At 37.7% G+C, this 25,413-nt stretch overlaps 2 protein-coding genes across 14 annotated transcripts in view; one reads left to right on the top strand and one right to left on the bottom strand.

Moving 5' to 3' along the window:
* CACNB2 (calcium voltage-gated channel auxiliary subunit beta 2) overlaps nt 1-21,195 on the top strand; it is a 246,381-nt gene extending 225,186 nt beyond the window's left edge. For 2 of the 4 annotated variants that reach the window (XM_030233683.2, XM_018909345.3), the window contains 4 exons: nt 6,795-6,946; nt 7,699-7,794; nt 9,084-9,269; nt 13,916-21,195. In XM_030233683.2, coding sequence (XP_030089543.2) covers nt 6,795-6,946; nt 7,699-7,794; nt 9,084-9,269; nt 13,916-14,407 — 926 coding nt within the window. In that variant the 3' untranslated portion in view covers nt 14,408-21,195. Of the gene's footprint in view, nt 1-6,794; nt 6,947-7,698; nt 7,795-9,083; nt 9,270-10,694; nt 10,739-13,915 lie in introns of all 4 variants that reach the window. The other 2 variants (XM_050970369.1, XM_030233688.2) reach the window with 2 other exon arrangements.
* Nucleotides 18,160-25,413, bottom strand: part of NSUN6 (NOP2/Sun RNA methyltransferase 6) — a 24,755-nt gene continuing 17,501 nt past the window's right edge. For 5 of the 10 annotated variants that reach the window (XM_050970374.1, XM_018909360.3, XM_050970373.1 and 2 more), the window contains one exon: nt 18,160-22,313. In XM_050970374.1, coding sequence (XP_050826331.1) covers nt 22,101-22,313 — 213 coding nt within the window. In that variant the 3' untranslated portion in view covers nt 18,160-22,100. Of the gene's footprint in view, nt 22,314-24,317; nt 25,168-25,413 lie in introns of those variants that run through there. The other 5 variants (XM_050970370.1, XM_009085902.4, XM_050970371.1 and 2 more) reach the window with 3 other exon arrangements.

Here is a 25,413-nt window from a genome sequence, read left to right as displayed (position 1 = left end):
AGTATCTGGGGGGGACAAAATTCTTGATTTCTATAAATTAGAAATAACTTTTAGCAACCTGTTCTTATGTTTTGTCATGATACTATGCAGAAATATGTGTGATTGATAATTAAATTGAAACAAAATGAAAAATAGTGTAGCAATGTGTTAGAATAATTTCTAAGGTTATGGATATCTTTGTAATAGACAGGATACTTGGATAGGTGAGTAAAATATTTTTAACTAGTTAGCTGTTTGTTTAAGGGTACAGTTTGCTTCCCTTAAAGCTATTCATACTGTATGTTGAATTGATCAAGGCTTTTTCTTGGTCCTGGGCTGGTGGAACTGATTAAAGTTCAGCAGTCTGTGTCCCCATTTTATTCAAGACTAAAAGTTTGCATTGTTTAACCAGAACACAAAGAAGCCTGGGATCAGTTCGGTTCTCTGCTAAGAGAGGCACGGACTCATCATTCCCATCACCATGACAGGGCTATGATCACCTTTAGGATGGCTGCTGGTTGGTCCTGCTGAGCCTTACGCACTTTGCATAATAATTAAACTTTCCCTGGAGAAGGAACTGGAATCCATGTGTTTTGCCTCCCACTCTGAGCATCAGGCTGCAGAGTCAGAATCTCTCCCACTCAGTGAATACGTAAATGTTTTGTGAGTGGCACACCATCAGCAGGAGGGGTTGAATAGCCAAGGATGGAGTAGTTCTATGTCCTGTCTGTGAGAAAAGCTGAACATTTTTATTTATGTTTGTTCTGAAAAAACAACATACCAAGGGAATGCTTACTTGGTGCCTATGTATGGACTAGATCTGTAAAAGCCTATAGCACTGTTCTGGGTAATGAGGCATAGTGCCTCAGGCTGGCAATAACCCAAGTTATTGCCAGCCTGACATGATGATACCAGTTCTGAACTATGCAGATACACTTGCTCACTTACTTGATCCCCTGGACAAAAGAAATGTTAAACTGCATCTTTGCTCAGTTTTCCTATCACAATTACTCCTTAACAGAATGTGAGGGAGCCTTACGATAGGAGCAGTGCTGTGCTGTGCTGGCACCTTCTGAAGCTCATGTGGTTCTTCCTGGCACAGTCATTTCAGTGCACCCTTGTGCAGTGCTCAGCCACTTGTGTTACTGCTGCAATCTGCTGCTTTCAATCATTTCCATTCACAGGCCATTAAAATTTACTTCCAGTTTAAACTTGGCATAAGAAGCACCATTCCATGAATGCTATTGTTTTGCAAGCCCAGAGAAATGAGGCAGGAAGTAGACATTTTTATGTGCCATTTAGTATTTTTAAATGACACTATCTGTTATATATTTTCACATAATTACAGTGCTGCATTTCAGGAGATGTTAGTCCATTATAAATAGATCTTGGTTTTGTTGAGGTTTCCAAACATGACATCGTTTCTGTCAATACCACTTGGACATGTGTGTACATTAAAAGCCATCTGAATTCTGCCTAAACTGAGCCTCAGCAGGCAGGAGGAGGAAAACCCTGCGTTCCTGCAGCCCCTCACCCCATAGCTCCCCTTCAGCAGAGCCCAGACAGGAGCTCCAGGCAGAGCAGCAGACATGCTTCTCTTCTTTCTGCCTTATCCCTTACAGGAGCCCCATCTGTTAGGCATGAGTAACACATGCAGCCACTTTTCCTGGAAAATATTGTCATCCTCCCACTCCCACCCTCCCCTTTTTACGTAACAGGCTAGTGGCTAAGGTATTTGGTGGAGACCAGGCTACAAGTAAGTAATTTCCAAGTACTTATACTTAGTAATACCTTCTTATTACTTACTTATACTTACTATTTTCTAATTTTCTAAGTATATTCACAAAACTACATTTAGGTTAGACATTTGATTAAAACACCTGTAATCCAGACATCTTTGGACCAGTTGCCTGAGGACTAAGCTAAAGCATTTATTCCCTCTTGCTTATGTTTTTCAAGATTTTTTTCCTTCTTAGCTGGATATGCAGGAGCAGAGGCACAAAGCATTCTGCTCCCCAGCACTGGGACACCCCATGGTGTGAGGTTGGTCGTGCAGTCCTGCCTGGAGGCTGGGACTGAAGCTCCCTGCCTGGGGAAGCGATGGAGACTGCCCAGCCCAAGCCCCCGTTCGCTCCCCGCCTGCCCAGAGCGGCAATTGCTGCTTGAGGGGTGGAAAGAGGAAGATGAAAAGAAAGAGGCCAAACACTTCTGTACCTGTGGGGTTTCTTCTTAGCTTGCTCTGCTGTGCTCAAACCCTTTGTAGCTTATTGGATCACCCCAGTAGTGTCTCGGCCTTGTTGCTTTGTTTCCAGGGAGCACAGATCCCTGGTGCAGCCAGGGTAGCCTGCTATGGCCTGCATTCTGCTTACAGCAGTACCCCATGGAGACACTGGTGATTTTTCACTCAATATGAAGCAGGTGTACACACACACATACTCACAAATTAAGATTTAAAATTTTAATTCTGTCAGCCAAGCTCATAATTTTGTTCTCATTAGAGACTTGTGCGAACACAGCTCAATAATTATAATTTCCTATATTTTTTTATTTTCTTGGATATCAGATACAACCTTTAGCGTGTATTTTTTTTTTTTTTGTGCAAGCCCTTCTAGGTAGTTTTAAAGCACTGGGATGAAAACTATATTTTTTTCTTTCACCTTTGTTAGGGAAATCTTGAGGTTGCCTTAAACTTCTCCTTACTTTAGTTATAGTCGTGGAGTTTAGTGGTTAATTATTTTTAAGTAACCATGCTTGTATAAAAGAATTAGCATAAAAAATCATGGCTACTGATAGCTATTCTCCTTAATTTATAAAATTATTTCAAAGCCATTTGTGTAAGGTGTTGCTAATCATTTTGTATTGCATACATTGACGGAGTTGTGTTCTTTTCATTCTATATATCTGTAATATCAGCAACCCTGTTTAAAAAGAACGTGCTTTGTCTCTGTGCCTGTTGCAGTTGAAATCATAATTTACCTATCTGTTTCAGTGAACAGAACAGAGCCACCAATACCCCAGACAGGAGACAAGGTCAAATTTAATAGGCTATAAAAGTCGTGCTCTGCTGAGTTGAGAATATGTGAATTTCACTGCTCCTTGTGAACATCGGAATTTCTTTGCTGCCTCTAAACAGTCTTTGGTGCTTCACTTGGGTCTTTGCAGGCCTGATGTGTGTCCATTTTGCATCTCATCCCTCTCATGGAACTTCTATTTCATCAGGGTCTTGCTGAAACAAATTGCTGGTGTAGCCACTACTCTGTCATGCTGTATCCCAGTGACTCCTGGCTGCTATGGATGAGCCCAGGCTTGCAGGAGGGTTGTGCCCCTCCGGCTATGTACCATAGAGAATGTTCCTGTACCATGGCATTACATAAGTGACCCAAAGTTCCACCACAGTTTATCATGTTAGTAGTGAACTGACAGAGATAAAGTGTTGTATCTTTGCCTGTGTTTTAGGCGAGATTTATTGTAGTGAACTGGGAAAGATTTCTTCTTGGAATTCACTTGTGATGTCCAGCTGGTGTAAAGAATATTTGTCTGTGCCCATAATGGGATAAGTGATTTACTTGTCCTCTCATTGCAGTAAATTTCTATTCAAGGCACAGTAGTAATATTTGAACATAAGTTTAAATGTGCTGTATTTAAAGTTCTCTGGGAGATGTGTACTTACTGTTTCTTAGAGCTGACTCCTTATTGTATGGAATAAATAGTTGAGTGCTCCTGTCATCTGAAATATGTTCACTTTCTGGTTACCAAGGAGACCATATGAAATAGATTGTAAGGGTCACTGTAAAATTTGGTAGCTGATTTCTGGGTTAGGGTGTTGTAGCTGGGCTGTCAGCATTTTATGATGATAGTCACAGTAATTCTAATTATTTTTATCCCTCTCATTATGATTGGCAAATACAATTTATTGGAGTTTAATGTTATAACTTCACTCTTATACATAAGAAGGGACATTATTATAAATAGATGGTATTCATGGAGGTGGAAAAATTGCAAAGCTATTACTGTGCTGCTTTGAAGATACCCTACTGTCACTGTTCTCAGCTCTCTATTTTAACTACCAGTGACATTTGTGTTACTATCCCCATATGACTTTATGAGTTATTTGCTTACTTTGGGCACAAGTCTGAGAGATATTTCGTGTTGAATGTCTTGTTGAGAAAAAAGGAGTTTTTACAGGTAGAGAATTTGGTTTTTGAGATATTGCTAAAGAAAAATGAAAACCAAAGAAAAATGAAACCAATTGGCAGTGGATAAAGCCTTTGTCATCTAAAAAGAGAATCTACTATTATGTAAGTAATTGTAACAATCTTGTAAAGTTGGAATTCAAAGAAGATTTCAGGCAAAGTGAAAGCTTTTCCAGAAGCTGGAGAAATACTCTAAGGAACAGGAGTTCTTCAGCTATCCCTGTGGCATTTTCTCCATCCATTCCTGATTGAAGAGGTAGAGGCACATGTATTAGTTCACCAGTCATGCAGTGGAGTTCCTTGAATTTTTGTCCTATACTCAGGTTAGGAAAAGTAGGTACTGAAATGCATTTTAATTGGCAAAAAAAGATTTCTCTCCATCTTCAGACTTAAGTGGAAATGATTGGTTCACAGGACCATAGTTACCTGCAGTTATTTCCCTGGGTTTGTTTCACAATAGAACATACCCTGAGGTAAACTCTACCCTGGCAGAGGGTATTCCTAGTATAGCAGGAAATCTAGTCCACGGAGATGTGTTCTCTACTGGCAGAAAAGTGCTGCGAGCAGTGTAGAAAATACTGCTTCCCCAGACAAAATTATGATACAATGGCATAGAGACAGATTTTTCTGGTTATAAATTGTCTTGAACAAGAGTTTTCTAGCAGTCTGGAATGGTCTTAAAATGATACATTAACTAATATTGTTATACTGATTGAAGTGTTGAGCCTGGTTTGAAATTGCAGGAAAGCAACCTAAATACATCGTCAGAACAGTGTGACAAATTATCTCTGATGTGTTTATTCTAGTTGTCATTTGTACTTAAATTAGGGATAGATTATTTACTATCTTCTACTAAAACTCTGAGACAGTGGTATTCAGCAATTTCAGCAGTATCTCTATATAACAAAGTTGTAGAAAATGTAATTGTGAGTGTGGCAAGAACCATCAGAAGTTCTACCTTAAAAAATGTGGTCCTAATTCAGACAGCAGCAGGACCACAGTACTTTTCTATTGACCAGCAGCAAAGCATGCATCGATGTTTTCCATACCATACCGTGCACATCTCACAATGTTCACTGATGTAAAAGACTGACTGTATGTGCTCACCCAAAACTGCAGATAATAACAAACAGTTGGAAGTGATCTTTATTTAATCCAAACCAATGTCTACCTCCTCCAATAAAGGATATCATATATAGATTGTGTGATGACCATTTAGATGTTACTTTATTTATTAAATGACCATAGCAATCACCTATTGATTTGCTATTGAACCAAAATACTTGCTGGGATGCCTTGCTCTCTCTTGGAAATTTTGCAACCTTTTTATAGTACCTGATTTATTCAGTTGCTATTTTAAGATAGAAAAAAATCAATCTCATCATATCTTTTGAAAGAGACCATTTGATGTAGAAAACTCCCTCTCTAGCCAGACAGGTAGGTTGTGTTTTCAAGCAAAAGTTAAGCTTTTGCCAGCAGAATAGCTAAAAGGTCGATAATGTAATTTCAAGAAACTCTCTATTAAATTTTTTGGTACCTCTTCTTGACCTTTAGGTCTCTATTGGTTGTCTTCTAATATTTTCTTTGGATGGACTAGATATTTAATCTGTTTTTGGTTCATGAAGCATGCACAACCTTTAAAGGAAAACCTATATGAATTAATCTTGTCTGGCCCACTGACTTTCTTTATAGACTTGCATAAACCACCCAGCTTCTCTAATTCCTCTGTGAAATCAGCCAATAGCAAGATCTGAGCAGGAAATGTGATTTCATTAAAGATGATTTTCCTATTCTAATCTGTAGTTTTGTTTCACTGGGGAATGAAGACAGTTTCTATACCACTTGTGATAGCGGATGCAGCCCATCTGTCTTGGAGAGGTTTGTCCTGGAAAGTACTGCCAATCAGACATGGTGCTGAGGAGCTGGGAGCACGACTACTAGAAGAAAAGATTACTTTCCTCTGGGAAAACCAGCTTTCCACAGCTCCTGAGATTGTTAGGAGAATACCATAGCGTTATGTGGATTATTCCATTATTTTCTCTTATAAAAGTGTTTTACACATAATAGCCAAATTTTTAACATGCTACCATACTGAGGCCAGTAGAACAAAACCTGTTTTCCAGAGCTTTGACAAGTTGAAGTAAATGGGAAAACCGTGGTTTCTACTAGTATAGTAATCAGTACTTCCTAAAGCCTATCTCAGGCTCTTCAGCTTGAGCAAGCTGGTTACTGGGTAAGAGTGAAGTCTGAGCTGACATTATTTACATGTAGGGGATTCATGGCATATTAAGGTTGCCGTTTGATGCAGCAAGCATTTGTACCCCTTTTTCTTATATACATGGTCTGGGGTCAAGTAAGAAGCTGTTATCAGTATCTCTGCAGCCTGGAATAGCAGGAATGGGTGAGGCAGGGAGGCAGGCAGTGCCTGCAAGGGCAGCAGAGCGGGGGTGGAACGCCCTCATTAATGCTGTATTCATTACCCTGCTGTGCCAGGGATGTGCACAGGCAACAGTAATTCCTGCAACCAGAGAAGGAGCAACACACCAGTCTGCTATATTGTCACATTTCTTAAAGCTAATCACCTCTTAGTATTTGCTCTAACTCTAATTTTCTACTTTGCAGCTGAAGTTCAAAGTGAAATTGAACGGATCTTTGAATTGGCCAGGACGCTGCAGTTGGTAGTGCTTGATGCTGATACCATTAATCATCCGGCTCAACTGAGCAAAACCTCTCTGGCTCCCATTATAGTATATGTAAAGATTTCTTCTCCTAAGGTAAATTGTTTTGATACCTTCAAGTTCTTTCTGGTTTTTTGGGTTGGTTTTTTTTGGAGGGGGGCCTTAAATGCAGATATTCACATGTCCTCATTTAGGTTCAGAGTTATAGATTGTTATTGCTTCCCTTTTGATAGTGAACCATTAAAAATCAGAAAAGTATCTGAGCTCTAGTGTTAGCCAAAACCTATTTTGGAAAAGATGTTGTAGCTCCAATGAGTTTTTTAATTGGAATTGCTCTTTCAGTATCAATCACATAAGCAGTGCTTATGGTTTGCTAAATCAAAATAATATGGAAATGAAAGAATGATTTTCACTGAATGAGTATCAGACTGATTGCTAAACTTTAACATCTGATAATATACTTTTCCACTGTGTGTAAAAAAATGTTTAGACCTTGTGAAGAGGCATTTGAAAGAGAAAAATGAATTTGTGGGAAGAGCTAGGAAAGTCTAGAGCCAGACTCAGGAAATCAATTGAAAAAAATCAAGTTAGAAACAAACAAAACGGGAAGCAGCAGGAAAAAAAGCAAGAGTGGAACTTTTTAGTGCTTGTAAAGGAAAGGAGATATTTGGATATAAATGAAAATTAGCACATCCTGGATGAGGGAACACATTAAATATTCTTGAAGCCAGCAAATTAAGATTTTGCTCTGCTTATGTAAGCAGTTTCAAATGTAAACATTTTAAGTAGTTATATACGTATATTAAGTCTAAGTCTGCTCACTTTTTTTACTGCCTTATTTTTCACAGGTTTTACAGAGGTTGATAAAATCTCGAGGGAAATCTCAGGCCAAACACCTTAATGTACAGATGGTAGCAGCTGATAAACTGGCACAGTGTCCTCCCGTGAGTTACTGTTAATTTATGTCTTGTCTCTAAAAGGTGCCTTTCTTTTCAAGCACGAGGTTAATTACATTATTTTCAGGAATGTTTGCCCTCTTCTGACCATCTTTAACTATTGCTTTTTCAAGAGCACCTCCTGAGGTCTCGGGGCTCCGCTTTAGGGTGCAGGAGAAAAAGAATTCTAGTCACAATCAGTTATTAGGATGTGTGCTGGTACAGTCAGTGCTTCAGTAAACTGAACATTTGCTTTACTTCCTAAGTTTTAGGGGGTTATTGGTTGAAAAATGAACGCTCTTAGTGGCTGTCCTTTATCTCTGGTAGTTTAGAGCTCCTCTGGGGCATCTGTCAGGATGGCCCACCACTGCTAATGTTCTTGGTCAGGGTTTTGCCAAAGAGCTGAGTGGTACTGCGTAGCTGACAGCTCTGCAGTTCTTCTTCGATATGCACTGAAGCAAATTGTCTCAATTTCCACCTATAAAGTGGAGGTGATGACACCCCAACTTGTTTTAAACCTGGCATGCATTTCTGCCTGCATATTCAGCTGCCAAGAGTATGGGTTGGGAACCAGAAGACGGGAGTACAGTTCAGTTGCAGATATAATTTGCCATAGTTACGGAGCTGAGTGAAGGGAATGTCTTCATCTTTTAAGTTCAAGCATCTCAGTTAAGCAATGCTTATGTCTCCAGGAAGTCAATGAAGGATGCTGGAGACGATGAAGAATGCATAGGCCCTCAAAGCTGCCTTCTGCTCCCTGACCAGGGAGGAAATGGATAAAATTTATCTCCTAACTTTAGGAGACTAAAATTAGACTGTGTGACTAATCTCTTACCTAATATTTGTATGATACTTGGAAACTGAATGATCTGTATTCTTATGGTTGTTAGTTACTGGTCTTAGTTTACCTTAGTTTCTCTTAGATATTCTACAAGGGGACTGAATCCCTTTCTTGCCATCTCATTTTTTCAATATTTAATTGTTCAATATTTATCCCTTCTTTCTGTGTATTTAAGATTTGTTCAAGCTGCTTCTTCCTGTCTTCTTTGACTGTTTGTGCATTACTATGTGAAAGTCACAAGGCCTTGCTTTAGCAAGTGTAATATTAGTTCTAGTTATGATTACCATCTTTTGTATCAACTGCATTCAAAACAAACAAACAAAAAGAAAAGGTAAAATATCTCAATACAAGTACTAAAAATGTGGTTAAATTTTGATTAATGGAAAGCATGATCAATGTCTTTAGCTGATCTCCCTCTACCTGATGATTATTCTCACTAAAACTTTTTCTTAATCAGGAAATGTTCGATGTAATTCTTGATGAGAACCAGCTTGAAGATGCTTGTGAGCACCTTGCTGACTATCTGGAAGCCTACTGGAAGGCCACACATCCACCTAGCAGCAATCCTCCTAACCAGCTTCTCACTCGCACACTTGCAACAGCCACTCTTCCTATTAGCCCGGGTCCAAATATTAATTTACAGGTACAGTTTTTATGATCTCTTCTTTTTCTTCTGTCAACCTCTTCTCCTTCCAAAGCACAGAGTTAGGCTGATACTGGAATATGCTGAATATGTTTTCCTGTTGTGGGTAGATTGAAAGCTTTTTCAGCAGATATTCACCCATTTGCAGTAAAAAAGGCAAATGCAAGCATGTTACTGTTATTGCTATTGTATTCATAGTAGCATGTGTTTGTGTATTGACTAGGGGGCTGGTTTTGATTCCAAGGACTAAGCTAGCCTGACTGAAAACATATGTTGATGTGAAATGGAACACTACAGGTTTTATTGTGCCCAGGACACTGGCTGTGCCAGTAATATGTGTACCAGCCACAAGCATTTTTATAGCTGTCCATGTGTAATCCAATCAAAGAAATAAGACTAGACTAAAACTGTGCACATTCCAGCCTCTGGTAACTTCCTGACTGATGGGCACACTACGGCTAATAGGCAAATCCTGGCCCCAGAGGCCCTGCATGACAAACTGGGTTAAGTACAGGGCAGATCCACAAATGTTTGAGGGAAATCTTTTCCAATCTTCTCACAGGCTGTAGAGGTGGAGGATTACTGACTGTATTACTAATGACTCAAGGTCAAAGTGGCCCTTCCAGTGTTTCCGTTGTTCTTTTATTTATTGGCCGTTGCTGTGAAAAGTACAGACTTCCTTGAAGCCAAACTCTTATGTCAAATCCAAGTCCCACTGCACTGCACGTTGTGCAGGAACACCTTGAGAGAGGTTCTGTGCTCTGAACAGCGAGGACACTCTCCAGTGAGCTGGCAAAAGCAGGCTTTATTCCTGCCTCTGCACTGATGTGCCTGTTGATATGGGTATATTATGTCCCCTCTCTTCTCCTTTGACTTTTGGTTTGTATCATTTCATTGAGGTGTTCAGCATAAGGAGATGCTTTTCTTTGGATATGTGTTATATGATATGAAATGAAGTATTTAAACTACTTCACTCCTTCATTATAAGTAGTGAGTGACTCCTTGAGGCTGAAAAGTACACAGAGGGGGATAAAATAGATCTGTCCCAGATCAAATAAAGGCTTACTACATTTAAATATCTACCTAGGTTCAATATATGCCCATAAATTACACACATATGCAAGTTATAATTCATAACTTTGGCTAAGAAAAACACTTCCTTTTAGAAAATCAAAGGAAAAAAATGTATCTGCACCCAAGTTAAAATGCAAATAGTTGTGCTCTATTTTATGGTTTTGCAAAATAAAATTTTGTGTCAAATAATTTATTTCTCATTAGAAAACCATAGACTTGATAGGTTTGTTCTTTACAAGAAAAATTTCTTTAGCCATCTTGAAGGGTATCTCCTTCTCTTGCTTTCACATACAGTTGTAGGAAAAGAGACTGTAAGCTATAGCTCATTTCTGCCTTTTTTTCTGTTCTCAGAGCTGAAACACCTTGCAAAAATTGTGAGCTGGAAGAATTTCTGAGTATGAAATTCAGTATTGTTGTGTGCAGCCTTGCTAGATAAACTTTCTTTGCTTTGTAAACTTCTAAATTATTTTGCTCAAGTGTTTTTATGCTTTTTGAGTGTGGATTTATAGTTCACATACTCATTCTATTAACCACATTCTCTGGAGGAACTGTGCAGAGTTTTAATAACACTTTTCTGAATGCTGTGCTGTCTCCTTACAAACTAACAGATTTTTGTTTTAAGGACTAAAAATGAGGATGTATTTGCAGTTTCAGAGTTTTTTTGTAGGTCTACTAGTTCAGCAGTGTGAATCAACAGGGATTCCTTATTGAACATAAAACGTTTCTGTTCCTTTGGTTTCATTTTCCTATGATACATCTTCAGCTGACATCTCAAACCTGAGCTTGTCATTGCCTTGGCACAGAGTGGGTCTGTTTTTTAATGATGGTGGCTGAACCCATCCTTTTAATAGTGTTAAGACCCTGTATTTAGAGAATTTAAAGTCTATGCCTGTGCTGCTTTTCTGGACTGCTCTACAGGGAAAAGCCACCAGTTGTTTGGTCTGGGGGAGCCACGTCCACACTGCAAAGCATTGGAGTCATCCTCCCCTGGGGCCAATGCAGTGCCCCTTTGCCATGAAACATATTTTGGGTTTGTGGTTTTTAAGTCCTCAGTGTACATTGTAAGGAGGGATTTGTGTTGCCAGCTGCCAGAGTGGCATTTTTACAGCATGAAGCTGCCTGTGTGTACATTGCATGGCACGAGATGCTTGAGGGCGTGAGGCGTCCTGGGATGGTTTGAAATTAAATAGGCAAAGACCTTGCGTCTGCCTGAAGGAGAGCTTCAGAACAAACTTGTATGGAAATGGTTGGAAATAACTCCAGAAGGACTGGAACAACCTCACACACATATGGTGCAGGTGATCAGGAACACTGAAATAAGGACCAAGGCAAATTCACCCAGTGGACAAAGGTCCTCTTTCAACACTGTATAAACTTTTTTCCAAAAACCCCTACTTCTTTGAAAGTACAAACTGAGTACTGAAATAGGATTATTTCAAACTTTTTCTATTTTAGACAAAAAGCCTTATGAAATTGGGCCATAAAATTTCTGCACTGAAGAATCTATGCCAAATCAGAGCCCAAATTTGGTTTGAACCAAAAAGCTGGAATCTAATCCAGCTTTAGACATTACCTTTTCAGTGTCCCTGTAATATTTAATGGAAGTTACTGTCCATGAATTTGCCCATAAATCCCAACAGCTATTTCACTATTCTAAAATTTCAGGAATTGGTTCTAAATTTATTCATTGTTTCTTCTCATGCGCTCATCGTAGCACAGAAGATGCATCTGAGCTTCTAAGAGCAGCAGTGTTTCCAATGCAGGTTCTAATTTTGCATTTGTTCTCAAACCACAGCACTGACAGATTTTATTAGTCATAATTATGTATAGGTTCTTGCATTTGAATACATGAGAACTATAGGGTTTCTCACATGTATACTATGTTTATGTGCCTTAAAACCAGTCATGGTGATGAACTAATGAAAGTTGTGTTTACACATGCAAAGCAGGACTGTTTCTGCTTTGGACTCTTGATTTTCTCTTCATTTCATTTACAATTCACCTCTGTTGAGTCATTTCATTTCACCTTGAACAGATCTATTCATGTTTACAATTATTATATTCCCTTCTGGCAAATCAGAATCATCTTGAGAATCATAAAAGCAAGACCAAAAAGAAATTTGGCTGCTATTCCTGTTACCTTGTTCTCATCTATGCCGTTTGTTTCGAATTAGAAACCCAGCTCATCTCAGATGTTTACATAACAAAGTGTAGTCTTAGAAAATTAGGATTTGTCAAATTTACCAAATTACTGATTTGAAATATGCTGCTTTTTATAAGTTTCTGATTAAATACAGATTATTTTCCTTTCCAATTTCCTGTAATTTTACTTTTTGGGTTGCTAGGAAACCCACCTGCCAGGCTCTGTGGCTGAAGGACAAAATTTCCTCCTTCCCCTACCTCTTTTCCACAAAATAGAAAGACAGAAAGAAGATATGTCCATGAACTGCCCTGGGGGCAATCCTTATTTTTAGACAACTCTGAACATAGAAGGGCAAACTTAAGACTAACTTTGGTATTCAGAACAGTCTCACAAACAAATGCCTGTATAACTCTGGTAAAATCTACATTAATTTTGTGGCAGCAGAGATGATTTTGTTTTGACATTCTTCATCTGATGTGAGAAGCAAAATTCAATTTCAATATTACTATTAAAACTTCTGCAATTAAGCCTGAAAAGTCCTTAGCTGTGGTTTGGCAATAATAGCAGGTTAATGTAATGAAACCCCCAAATGAGGTAAATAATGTCACTTGTTCATTTTGCAGTGATTTCAAAGCATTTATGCGGGTGAAGAGTAGGTTTATTGCCTGGTAATTTTCATTTCGGTCTTTTAATAGCAGTGGTGTGTTAGGAAATTTTGTACGTGATAATATCACTCTCCTCCTGCTTTTCTTGGCAATGGGCTGTATTCTCGAGCTCTTAAAATTAGGAGGTCAATGTTTAATTTTTCATTACCAAGAAGAAATGAAATTATTGCTGAGAAAACAGAGGGTCCGTGATACTATTAGTATCATAATACAAACTTTATTCATACCAGATTCAAATGCATTTTTTTTCCTTAAAAAAAAAAGTTCCTCTGTAAGAGCCAAGGTTTTGTACTTTGGTTCTTTGCTGGAATCCACCTCCTCAGCCCTCTAAATCACTTTCCCATAGCAGCTGTTGCCAGACACGCATCTGTAAACTCTCAACTGATATATGCCCTCTCCTGGCATGATATCTCCTCTCAATTTTTCTGCAGTTTGTCCTGTTTCTGCATGCTCTCTCTTTCTTTGGAGGGTGGTGACAATGACTGCTAACTGGACTAGTCAGAAACATCACAAGAAGTGAGAAAGTGCCGCAGAATAACCCAAGTACCACCCTAAATTCTGATGAGAATAAAAAGGATTGTTTGTATTATAATACTGAATTTTCAGTAAAAGTGGAATACTAATGGTTTCTTTTTTAGTTTAGATTCAAAGTGGATTGTTCTGTACTTGAAATTTTATTGCTTTCATGGTACTTTCTAGTTGAATTTGATATTGGGGGAAGTTTTCCAATGTGTACCTCATGACCTTACTGCTGGTTCTGGTAGCAGGGATCTCAAGGAGACCAGAGGAATGACCACTCGGTCCCTGAGCGCAGCGGTCCCCACATTGAAGAGGAAGCACGGGTCGAACCCATCAAGAAATCCCAGCACCGCTCCTCCTCCAGCCAGCACCACAACCATCGCAGTGGTGGCAGAGGCCTTCACAGGCAAGAAACTTTTGACTCAGAAACACAAGACAGCAGAGATTCAGCTTACGTAGAGCCAAAGGAGGACTACTCACATGAGCATGGTGACCACTATGATTCTCACAGGGATCATAATCACAGAGACGAGTCCCATGGGATCAGTGAACACAGACACAGAGAGTCCCGGCATCGCTCGAAGGAGAGGGACCGCGAGCAGGACCACAATGAATGCAACAAACAGCGCAGTCGTCATAAATCAAGGGACCAATATTGTGACAAGGATGGGGAAGTGATATCGAAAAAACGTAACGATGCAGGAGAGTGGAACAGGGATGTTTACATCCGTCAGTAACTTCTGCCTCTGGCAGTCTTGTGTTTCTTTGAAGTCTTGTAACAATTCCCCTTGAAAATATCTTGGGTTCTTCTTTGCAGAACATATGGTATCCTTCTGTATGCTGATTTGTATTGCTGTTGCTTGCATAGCAATAGCATGAAATAGAATATTCATATACTTATTTTTTTGGTTAGTGCTATATGAATTAGTGTAGTACAACTGAAGAGTTCCTGATGTTGTACTATGACATTTTTCAAGCTGTTTTTGGTAGCTGCCACTTGAACAATATCTGTTGCCATCAAGGTGTTGTTAGTGTTTTTTAAAAAAAAGGTACATTTGATGTTTAATAACTTCCCATGTATTCAGCAAGCCAGGATCAGCACATAAAAAAATCTAAAACTTTTTGTCTGCTCTGATTTTTAATTTGTATGCACTTGATTTGCATATTGATTTAAGCACCACTCTGTTGCTTGTACCTCTGGTGGTCTCCATATGAAGACAGAATTCAGTCTTGCCTTACACACAGGGGATCATGGAGTCAAAATCTATTTTCTATGTACTGGTACTGTGTACTGTATATACAGTTTATAAATGTTATTTCTGCAGACACCTTCTTACTATATAAGTTTGATCACACTGTTTTAGAGTCCTAATGCCAAGTCAGCAGATTTGCTTTTGAATTACTGGCAACTGGAACTAGCCTCACTTAGGAAATCTGTAACAGTGTTCAATCTAAATACTTTTTCTTCTGTAGCAGAAAGCTTATACTTATTGTAAATATGGATGAGTGCTTGAGATAAAGGGTTGTAACTCTTATACCTTATGCTGTCCTTGCAAACCAAATTTTGCATTTTAAAGTTACAGTAAAGATAATGAACTTACCACTATAAATTATTCTTCTCTGTTCAGGTCACAATATTGCAATGGGCACAGCTTAATTTTTGTTCTACTGTCAGTAAACAGAGCACACATGTTGGAGGTGTGTATGTGAGTGGGTGGGTGGTGGATTGACGTTCGTGTGCGTGTGCACGTTAGGCAGCAAACTGTGAGAATCTACTGAAGAAAACAAAGGTTACTCAAAAGCCCAAAAAGTTTATTTCTACATTCTATCTCTTAATTTAAAAATCCAAATTGCATTCAGGGAACATGAGGGAATTTACTGACCCAGGTAATTGGGAAAGCATAAATCTGCTGGCTCTTTGTTGAGATTCAGGAGAGTAAAACCAGGCAAATGTTACTGTGAGTTTCACTGGAAATGTAAAATCTTTGTGTTCTAGAGTATTTGTTTCAGTAAGAAAAGTTTACACAGCTTGTGGAGAGTTATTTTGTTGGAAAATAAATTTTTGTAGCTTCTCCACTTTTTCTACACTTGCCAATTCTCTGTATTCCCACTCTGCAGCCAGCTCACTGCTTTTCCTTCACCAAAGCTGTTGTGCTGCTGATGAGAGGATAGAAAAATGACTGTGAGTCTGTTAGGAGCTTTCTATAGAAAATGCATTGAAATCAAAGGGAGTGAACACAGTTTGTTTTGCACTGAACACCTGTTGCACTGGTAAGTGGGGGGAAATTCTCTATTATTTTTGACTCCAGGTTCCATACCCTTGCCTAGTGTAAAAGCTGTTTTGCATCACATGTAGTCTTTGTAGTACTTGTATTAATGAAATACTTTTTGTATTTCCCTGTAAATAGCATATTATATAAAGACTGTAGTGTGATAATAATTAGTTTAGCTGGAAGTTCTTTTTATTTATTATTTCAATTCTGGGAATATCAGCATTGCCTGATTTTGAATATCATTTTAGTGAAATGGATAAGATATATGGCAGGTGCATGCTTTCTCCAGTCTCCTAGCCCAGCAACCTAGAAACTTGCTTAAACATTCTCTGCCCTTCCTCTCCTACCCCTCTCCATGATGCTTTATAAGCATTTTTACAACAAACTAAGAGTGGGAAATTCTGCTGTCAGTTATCTGGCCATTCCTCCCAGTGCTGCTGACTGTTGTGGTTATTCAAGGGTAGATTTTGGCTCAAAGTATGAACTGTGTGGAACACAAGAAAAAAGGTTATTTTTCTAGAAATAAAATTCTCATAATTTTCTAAACATCACTAAATGGCTTTGTAGAGAAAGGAAGAATAGGTAAGTAGATCTGTTGTATTACTAAATGGATATAGAAGAGTACATAAACTGGTTTTTGATACAAGAGAATTTTCAGGGTATCTGTAAAAAAATACACTAAAAGACTGTTGTTTGAATCATATCAGATCACATGTAAGTGAGAAGAAAATTATATTGTCTTGCTCTGTATAGCCTGGCTTTAGCTAATTTACCAGCTTCAGTAAATGGTGTTACTCCCTGCAACTCATGACAACTATGTCGTCTAAGAAGTGATTCCACTTCAATACCTTGAATATTTTGTTCTTTTTTTTGTTGGGTTTTTGGTTGGGTGCGGGTTTTTTTGCTTTGTTTGTTTGTTTTTTTTACTTTTGCTTCAGAGAGTGTTTATTTTTCAGCTTTCATAAAATATTTTTTAAGGAATGTTTGGCAGAATTTCAAAGCACTGGGTAGTGTATGAAAACTATGGCATAGGCAGTTTGTGTATAGACATATAAATGAGAAAATAAAGAGCATAGTCCAAGCCCTGGTATTTAAGTATGGCCTATATATTGATTCATGGAGCATAAACATTAAAAAAAAAAAAAAAGACCAATCCAAATCCAACTGGTCATAGAATTGTGTTTTATATAGTGCTGCTATTTATGTATAGACAACATACTACCAAACACATGTATTTCTTAGACAGACTCACTGAATAGGTTTTATTAGCTGAGATAGATATTTTTTTTCAGTTTCTGTTTTAAGAGTGACAAATCATTTGTAATGTGAGCTTGTACTACATATATTGCACAATACCACCTGCCTGCTGAGCACTACTTTGAAAAGCACTTTAACAGAGTTACGTCAATAAGAAGCTTTAAAAATACTCCAAGTGGAGGACATATCAAAGATTGTTGTGATGAAATGTCTTAGCAGAGTTTTGCCATTAAAAGGTTTAATTAATATTGGTTGCATTAGGATAATGAGTTCATACTTCTGTATCTGGTTAAAGGGGTTTTGAATCTGAGAAATGGTAGAGGTCCCAGTGAGCTGCATAGTCTTATGGATGTGTGGTACAAAATAACCTGTAAAATTTCCATTCAGATGAACTAAAAAGATAATAAAACCAGTCAAATAGAAGGAAAGGGAGGAAGATAAAATAATTAAGGGATATGTAAGTCTGGGCAGCTCAACTCTGTATTTTTCTAAAGAATTTCAGTGTATGGAAGGAATGGGATGCATTTTAAGATCTGCATGTATATGTTAGATGTTAACCTTATTTTTATGTGTTTTTTCAAATTACTATACATCAGTGCTGAGTAGCCTTAGTCTATCCTTTACCAGTTGTCTAGTGTCACACTGATGTCATGGAAGAAAGAATTCTCTTCCAGAGGGACTGGAAGGAGGTGACAGTAAAAGTCTCCAGACCTGCTAAGGGACAGGACTGCGGGGAAGAATAAGCAAACAGGTTTGTGCACAAAGGCAGCATCACTAAAGTTATATGCTGAAAACACTATTTTTACTAAATTGATTTATAAATTACTGCCTAGAATTTAAAGAATTCTTCTAGAATGCTCATATGAATGAATTCATATTCTGGCATGTAGAGTTCAGAATCTGAAGAGAGTTCCATAGTTTTTGCTTCTCAAGGAATAAAATTAAATAAATAGTTTCTCATAAGGCTCTGGACCTATTTAATGGAGATCAGTTTTAAAGCAACAAAGTTTCAGTGGAGCACCTCTTTTCGCAGAAATCTGTATACTCTTAGCCTATAGTCCTTATGATAAATGGAGGATAAGGAAATGAAATTCCACTCACTGAACCCTGAATAAAGGGAGAGGCCCATTTTTACTTCTCCCTGCATATCTGGTTACTCATCCTGTACACACAGTTCCTGCCTGGCCCCCTTAATATTTGTCTTTTATGAATCTGTTAGCAATTACCATTTTTAAGCTCTGTTGGTTTGTGAAGTCATGCTCACGTTCTGGGACACCTGCAAAGGTTTAAATGGGGTCCATTATCATTCCCTCAGCTGGAATGAAGTGAGTGGTCTGACTGCTTTTAATCAATGGATGTTGAAAGGAAAAGAGCTGGTGTAAACAACCTCCTGTGTTTGTTACTATAGCCTCTTCAAAAGATATTTTGACTTGTGATTACATTTGACCTCTGATTGCTTTAAAACATCAGGCTGAAAGCTGTTTTCCAAATGTTTTTGACTTAAATTCTATTCCATCCATAAAAATCAAGCACATTGCAAAACAGTTTATTACAAAGTCTAAACAGAGAAATTATTTTTCAGAATGTAATATACAATTTATGGTGTACATTTACTTATATTTATTACTTTCTTGCAGATCTTTCACGAAAATCTTAGTTCTTCTATCATCTGTAAAATATGTGGATGCCATTTTTACTGTGAATGTTTTTAATCAAATGTTATTCAATCAATTTTATTGCTTGGCAATTTGTCTGTAATTTATTTCCCCATTTTTATATAACAAACTATTACATATGAGCTTACAGTAGTTTTATAGTTTCTTTTTATAACTTACCACCCTAGAAATGTATTCCTACACAGGCCCAGAAAAGGTTTATATCAGATATAATAGAGATTAAGCAGGTTCCTTTAACTCATCCTTGTTCTCATTTTTTTTCCTTTATTCTTGCCACTTTTATCTATCATGTATACCTACTCTGCAATGAATTCTAGCAGTACAAAATTGGATTTTCTCATAAACTTCTTATTCATGAACAATCAAACATAAAAACAAGGTTCTTTATATTTTAAACTATCCACTCCAAAGTCATTTCTTGACTGATCACCCTCACTAGCCCATTCCTTAAAAAGCATATGAAATGCTGTGATCAGAAAAACTGGTGCATTCCATGACACTGAAACAAGAAAAAGCTGTATTATATTTTCATAATATATGAGGCTGCCTATTTTAGTATCTTTCTACTGACCAAGACAGATATTTAGATTTGGCACTATTACTAATAATTATTTCTTCAAATAGAGAAAACTACTTTTCAGACTTTCTTAACGACAGGATCTGATTGCATGCCTAATCTATTTTGTAGGTTTAATCTTTCATTGTAATGACAATAACTTTTTAAATTTAATATATAAATATCTCATATATATAAAACATATAAATATATTCCATTGTGCTTCAGCATCAACTGGTGAAACACAATGATTCAGTGTGTAAAGATTATCAGGAAAGTAATCATATGATATGTTTAAAACATATATACACCATCCATCAGAACTGTCAATGAGAAAGTATTCCTGCCACTTCTAAAGTCACAGTAAGATTGGAATAGAAGAAAAAGGGCATCCATCCAACTTTAGTCATCTAACTTAGCCACACCTGTAGTGAGAGAAAGGATGCTGGCTCCTTCAAGAGCCTGCACCTCTTAATTGAGTTTCTGTTCTGACCTGCCTGACAAAGTCACTCCCCAGTTCCCAACAGAGACAGGCCCTTGGGAAACAGCTCAGGCCAATCCCTTCAATATGCTGAGTGCTCTTCTAAGGCTGGCAGTTGACTTTTGCAGAAACAACTCTAATAGCTAAAGTTCATATAATCAGTAATTTTTCAGGTGAAGTCTGCTCTGCAATTACACTGGAATTAACTAAAAGTTAGTTACATTTCTTCCCACCCCCAAGAAACTTCTATAATATCAAGTGAGGTCACTTCCTTAAAATGCCTATCATCCAAACATAAAGGAGGTGGGAGACGTCTCAACAAATATTCCACTAAAAATTCTGCAATCTTAATTCTTTCAAATTCAGCATTGCACAAATCCTTCTACTGAAACTGGAGGTAAAGTTCCTTACTTATATGAATACACAGACTTCAGTATATAGTTTATGTGTGCTGATTAATGTTTACAAAATTTCTATAATCTGCAAAAAATAAAATGCTTTTTTACTAGCATTGAGTTAAAGATTTCAACACGTTCCTACAATAACAGATTTATCCCTTTTGTTCCCAGGTAATCATTTTCACCATATTTAGACTAGAAAGATTATTGTATGAACTTACATGACTCCAAATAGGATATCTCACCTACTACTGATGAAAAAAAATAACTTTAAATTTTCTTTGGACATGGTGTGTTTAATGGCAAGGAATGACCAAGCTGTAGAAGTAGAGAAATAGTAGAAAATAATTCAATTTTCCTATACTTCTAGGATAGGCCTTACAAAGGATCTACTTGTCAACCTTGGCAGGACAGAAGAAACATTTTGGTTTTTTTCAAGAGCAGTAGGAAACACACAGTATCAAAACATTTATGGAAAATATAAGTAAACAACCAGACTACCAAGAAAGAGAATTGTATAGATGGTTTTGATTGCCAGCAAATACAAAACACACTTCTACAGTAGAAAGACAAATGGTAAAAGAACTATTGCTCTTTTTAATCCAACCAAATAATTATGTGTGAAAAGACAGACATTTTCAGATAATGCTTTTAAAAACTGGAAATTGATGAGTGAGAGGAAAACACCAAACACACACAGATGTCAGTTTCTGTTCTTCCTTGTCCTTTGCTTTCCTTCTTTAGTGCTATTGTCAGTTCCAGCAGGACTGAGAATGCTGTTCAACCTACAACTTAAGCAGAATTTTCAAATACATCTAACATCTTTTAAAAAATTCAGATGCTTTAAACTTTGAGCAATGTAGTAAGGCAGTTTTCATTAGCATGCTTCCCCAGTTTCAATTTTCATGATTTTAGCTGGTGATGCTTTCTTAACCAATAAAGAGTTAATATCCTTAGTTGTTTGAAAGGTGATTTGCAACATTTCAGATGGTATTATGCATTGTTTTCTGTCTTTTGATATATTAATCATAACTGTAGCCCCTTCTGTTACAAATGTTTGATTTTAAAACTGTCACTTGTCAGCCAGTCCAATAGGCTATTTCAGAACCAATACAGTTTGTGCATGGGAAGTTTGATGTTGAAACAATATTTATTTACATTCCCAGAGTGAGATGGTTTAATATATTCATGCTGCTATAAAAGACATGCTACAAAGCCTAATCGTATTTTGTGTATATACTATGTGTACAGAGAATCTTGCTTGTATTAAAATAAAAGAGAAATGAGGTTCTAAGTATCAATTTATAAAACAGTTCTTTGTAAAATGTTGCAGTGTTTTGAGAAGCACTATTTAAGGAAACTAACAATTGGTAAACCTCCATAGAAACTACCTTTTCCAAAAGTCATTGTAATAGTTCCCATCTATTTTTTTATGTTTGCATTTTGTAGAGTAGCTTACATCCCCTTCCTACGCTTGCCACACCAGATAAGGGGAAACCAGCGCAGACAGCATTATGAGTGAACATAGTTGTCATTCAGGCACTGACCTGCTGTAAATACAAAAGCAGAGGGAGACTTACAAATGATACTACCCTTCCCCCAACCATGACTTTTCTGCTGCAACCTGTGGCTCTTTCCCATCAGAACAGCTGGCAGATTTTAGTGCTGCCATAGCAACCCTGCCGTCAGCCCGTTGGCTTGGTAACATTGCAGCAGGAAGAAAGGCACTTTACGTCTGAACTGTTCTTAGACTCACTGAGGTATTTTTTCAGGTTGCATTCCCAAATCCTTATTTACTGTTTGATTTAATAAATTTTGCAATGAAAAATCCTATACAGTCTTTGTTTGCCAAAGAAATCAGGTCATCTTCTCTAGAACCTTGCAAAGAATTAATATCCATTGCTCGCAATGTCACAGCAGATGGATCAAATCTCTGGAGCAGCTTCAACTGGTCAAGTGATAGTCCAGCTCCCTTCATGCCTTCTCCTCCAATGTGAGGTTCCTGTTTGAGTAACAAATAAAAGCAAATTACTGCCTCTCTAAAGTTCTTAAAGGCCCTAAATGTATTCTGCTGAGGATATCCAGAGCTACTGCACAGTTAACTTGGACAAGCTATGCTTGTATCATTCACACCAGAAGATTCAGATTAATGTGGCTTCTTTTCTTCCCTTCATCTGGCCAATATTATTCAAACATATATACAAGAATAATACAAGATATTTACAAGTATTTCGAGGAGGTGGTGATGCCCCTCATCCACTTTATCTCTGTAGTTTAGAGCATTTTTTGAGGATAGGTGCACAGGTCTAAAAGAATTCCTTACTCCAAGGGCTGAAACATCCCAAGAAAGCTGTTAGCACCAGACAGCCAGTCTAAAGGGTTTAGATTGCCACTTCGAAATGATTCAGCACTTCTGTGCACTGACTTAACAGCCATGGGTTAAGTCAAAAATAGTGATTCCTTAGCCCATTACCAGTATCATCGGTAACAGCAGTAGAATTCCAGAGACAGCTAGGTTGGAAAAGACCTTGGAAATCATGAAGTCCAGCCTATGACCTAAAACCATCTTGTCAGCTGTTCCCATGGCACCAACTGCAATCCGGTCTTCCCTTAAACACCCACAGGGACTGTGACTCCACCACGTCCCTGGGCAGCCTGTTCCAACACTCAATCACCCTTTCTGTGAAGAATTTCTTCCTGATATCCAACCTAAAATACTGGGATTCTTCACAGTAAAAACTTCAACTGGAGAGACTAAAAGCCCCAGTCCAGAATATTTTACTGCCTGAAGAGGTGTCATTTTGGAAGATGATGCAGCAGAAAAATATAACTTTTGAGTTTTTTTGTCATGTAATAAGACTAACAGGTAAATGGGACTACTGTTACATGTGCATGTCTGTGAGGCAGAGAAAAAAAAGAAAGACTCAATTTCAAGAGATAACATTTGGCTTCAAAATCCTGGAGAGGAGAAGGACTTAAATCCCAGCCCTCTTCTCAATATTTCTTGTGAATAGCCTTGACTGCTTCTTATTTAATACCCTAATTCCTGGAAAAAAAAATAATTCTTAGCTGGATTGTTTTTTAATGCATCCACTAAGGAGATGGAACAAAGTGTGCAAAAGCTGGCACTGCAATATCAAAAATAGATCTCCTTTGTCAGTCTAGTCTAATGTAGTCCATAATGCAGCCTACAGCAGAGTGCTTTTTCAGCCATCACACTTTGCTAACACATGAGCTCACCCAGTCAGCACATGATGCGAGTTAGCTGCTTAACCACGTACTGCATGCTGGAGAGCTGGGCAGCCAAGGGGCTGCAGACTGATTCTTCCTTTCCCTCAGCAGGATTTCAGTGCTTCCAAGTAAAAGACAGAGGTGTCTATTGCAAACTGAGAGAAAAGTAACATACAAAGGGAGACGAAGGTAGAAGTAATAGAAGGAAGGAAAGGTGATGTAATAGAAGGAAGGATGTAATAGACGTAATAGAAGGATGTACTAGAAGGAAGGAAAGGTAAAAGTCTAGGGAAAACAATATACCACAGGTTCAAGTAATTTGATTAAAGGCAGACCAGTGTCTTCCTCTACCTTTTCATTTTTCCTTCCAGTTAAGTTACTGCATTTAAGCTAATCTACAGTATCTCCTGTGTAAACTCCTAAGAGGAAGTCTGCACAAAGGAGCAGCTGCCATGTGTTAACTTCCACCTACAAGAACAATGCTTATGGCTCCATCTCCTGTTTTTTCCTTGCCCACATCACCCAGTGTGCTTCCAGGATCTGCTGCCAAACTGAGAAAGTGGGAAACAGTGGACTGGATAAAAAAGGAGGCATCCACTAAGACTAAAGAATATGGGAAATAAACACATAAAGGAACATGAGGTAAGTAGACTGTAGACTCCTGTTCCACATTCATTGGAAAATATCACCTAAGTTTACACTGGTAGGGAACTGGTTATAAGGTATTATAAATTATATATGGGTAAACAATTCAATGTCATCTCATTTAAAATATACTATACATAAAAGATTAATTTTCAAAAATATGGCATGTGTGTCTGAAAAACAGTGCTTTATTCAAGACTGATAGTACTAGTGAGAGAAAGTTTATATAGCAAGAATTATTATTGCATTTGAGTTGATAAGTGTTTTGTGTTTTGCTCTGTCATTTTATCCAGGAGGATTTTTTTATGCTGTTAGGCTAAATGTATAATTGCAGTTGAAATGTCTGGAACTGAAAAATTCTTTGTGAAGGGATAGTGAGAAAGCAGACAGAAGAACACAGTTCTGTTAAATCTTTACCAGCCATCATATTCATTTCTCATTGTACAGATACTGTATGTTGTTTTTAAATTTTCAGTTAAAGATTCATCTAAGCTTTTTAAAACAGGAACAAGTCATCACAGAACGTGTAAGCAAAACAGGTATCAGAGTTAGACTTTTCCTCAAAGCCATGATGATAAACAACTACCACACCACACTCCTCATCAAAGAGGAAGTGGACACACGTGGTCTGATGCTAAATCCCCCTGAAGTACTATAAAAGGTAACAGATATTTCTGAATTGTATAAACTGCAGCTAGTATAGATAAAAACATTCTAGTATCTCCCTATATATATTACCTCTTCCCAGACATTTTAATGGTAGACACTGACTCCAAAGAAGACAAGGTACATTCTTGGGACATTGAGCATGAAGTAATTTCTTTCCCTCATTCCTTTTGAATAAATCAAAAATAGGTCCCATACATTTAACATCCTCCTTCTTCAAAACAAAAATTTAGCTTCATTTATGTCCCATACATTATATGCAAGTCTTCATTACTTCAGTGGCATTAATTACAAAAAACCCAACTTCACCTCTCCTGTGAATGTGCAAAAATAGAGAATAAAGCATTAAAGCAATTAAAGAAATTGCAAGAGAAATTTTAACCTGTCTGACCTTTCTTTTGTCCCTGTTGTGTTTTAAAACAATACAGAGTGGGAAAATACTTAACGATGCCTAAACAAAGCTCAATTAAGCACGAAAACAGACTTTAAAAAAGCCTCAGAAATCCTTCTGTTATTTCTATCCACAGCAGTTAAAGCTGTCCAGGGTGAAAAAAAGATTT

Source organism: Serinus canaria, chromosome 2 (genome assembly GCF_022539315.1).
Source record: "Serinus canaria isolate serCan28SL12 chromosome 2, serCan2020, whole genome shotgun sequence".
Lineage (NCBI taxonomy): Eukaryota > Metazoa > Chordata > Aves > Passeriformes > Fringillidae > Serinus > Serinus canaria.
The sequence above is the reverse complement of the archived record's forward strand: the minus strand, read 5'-3'. Positions and strand labels throughout refer to the sequence as shown.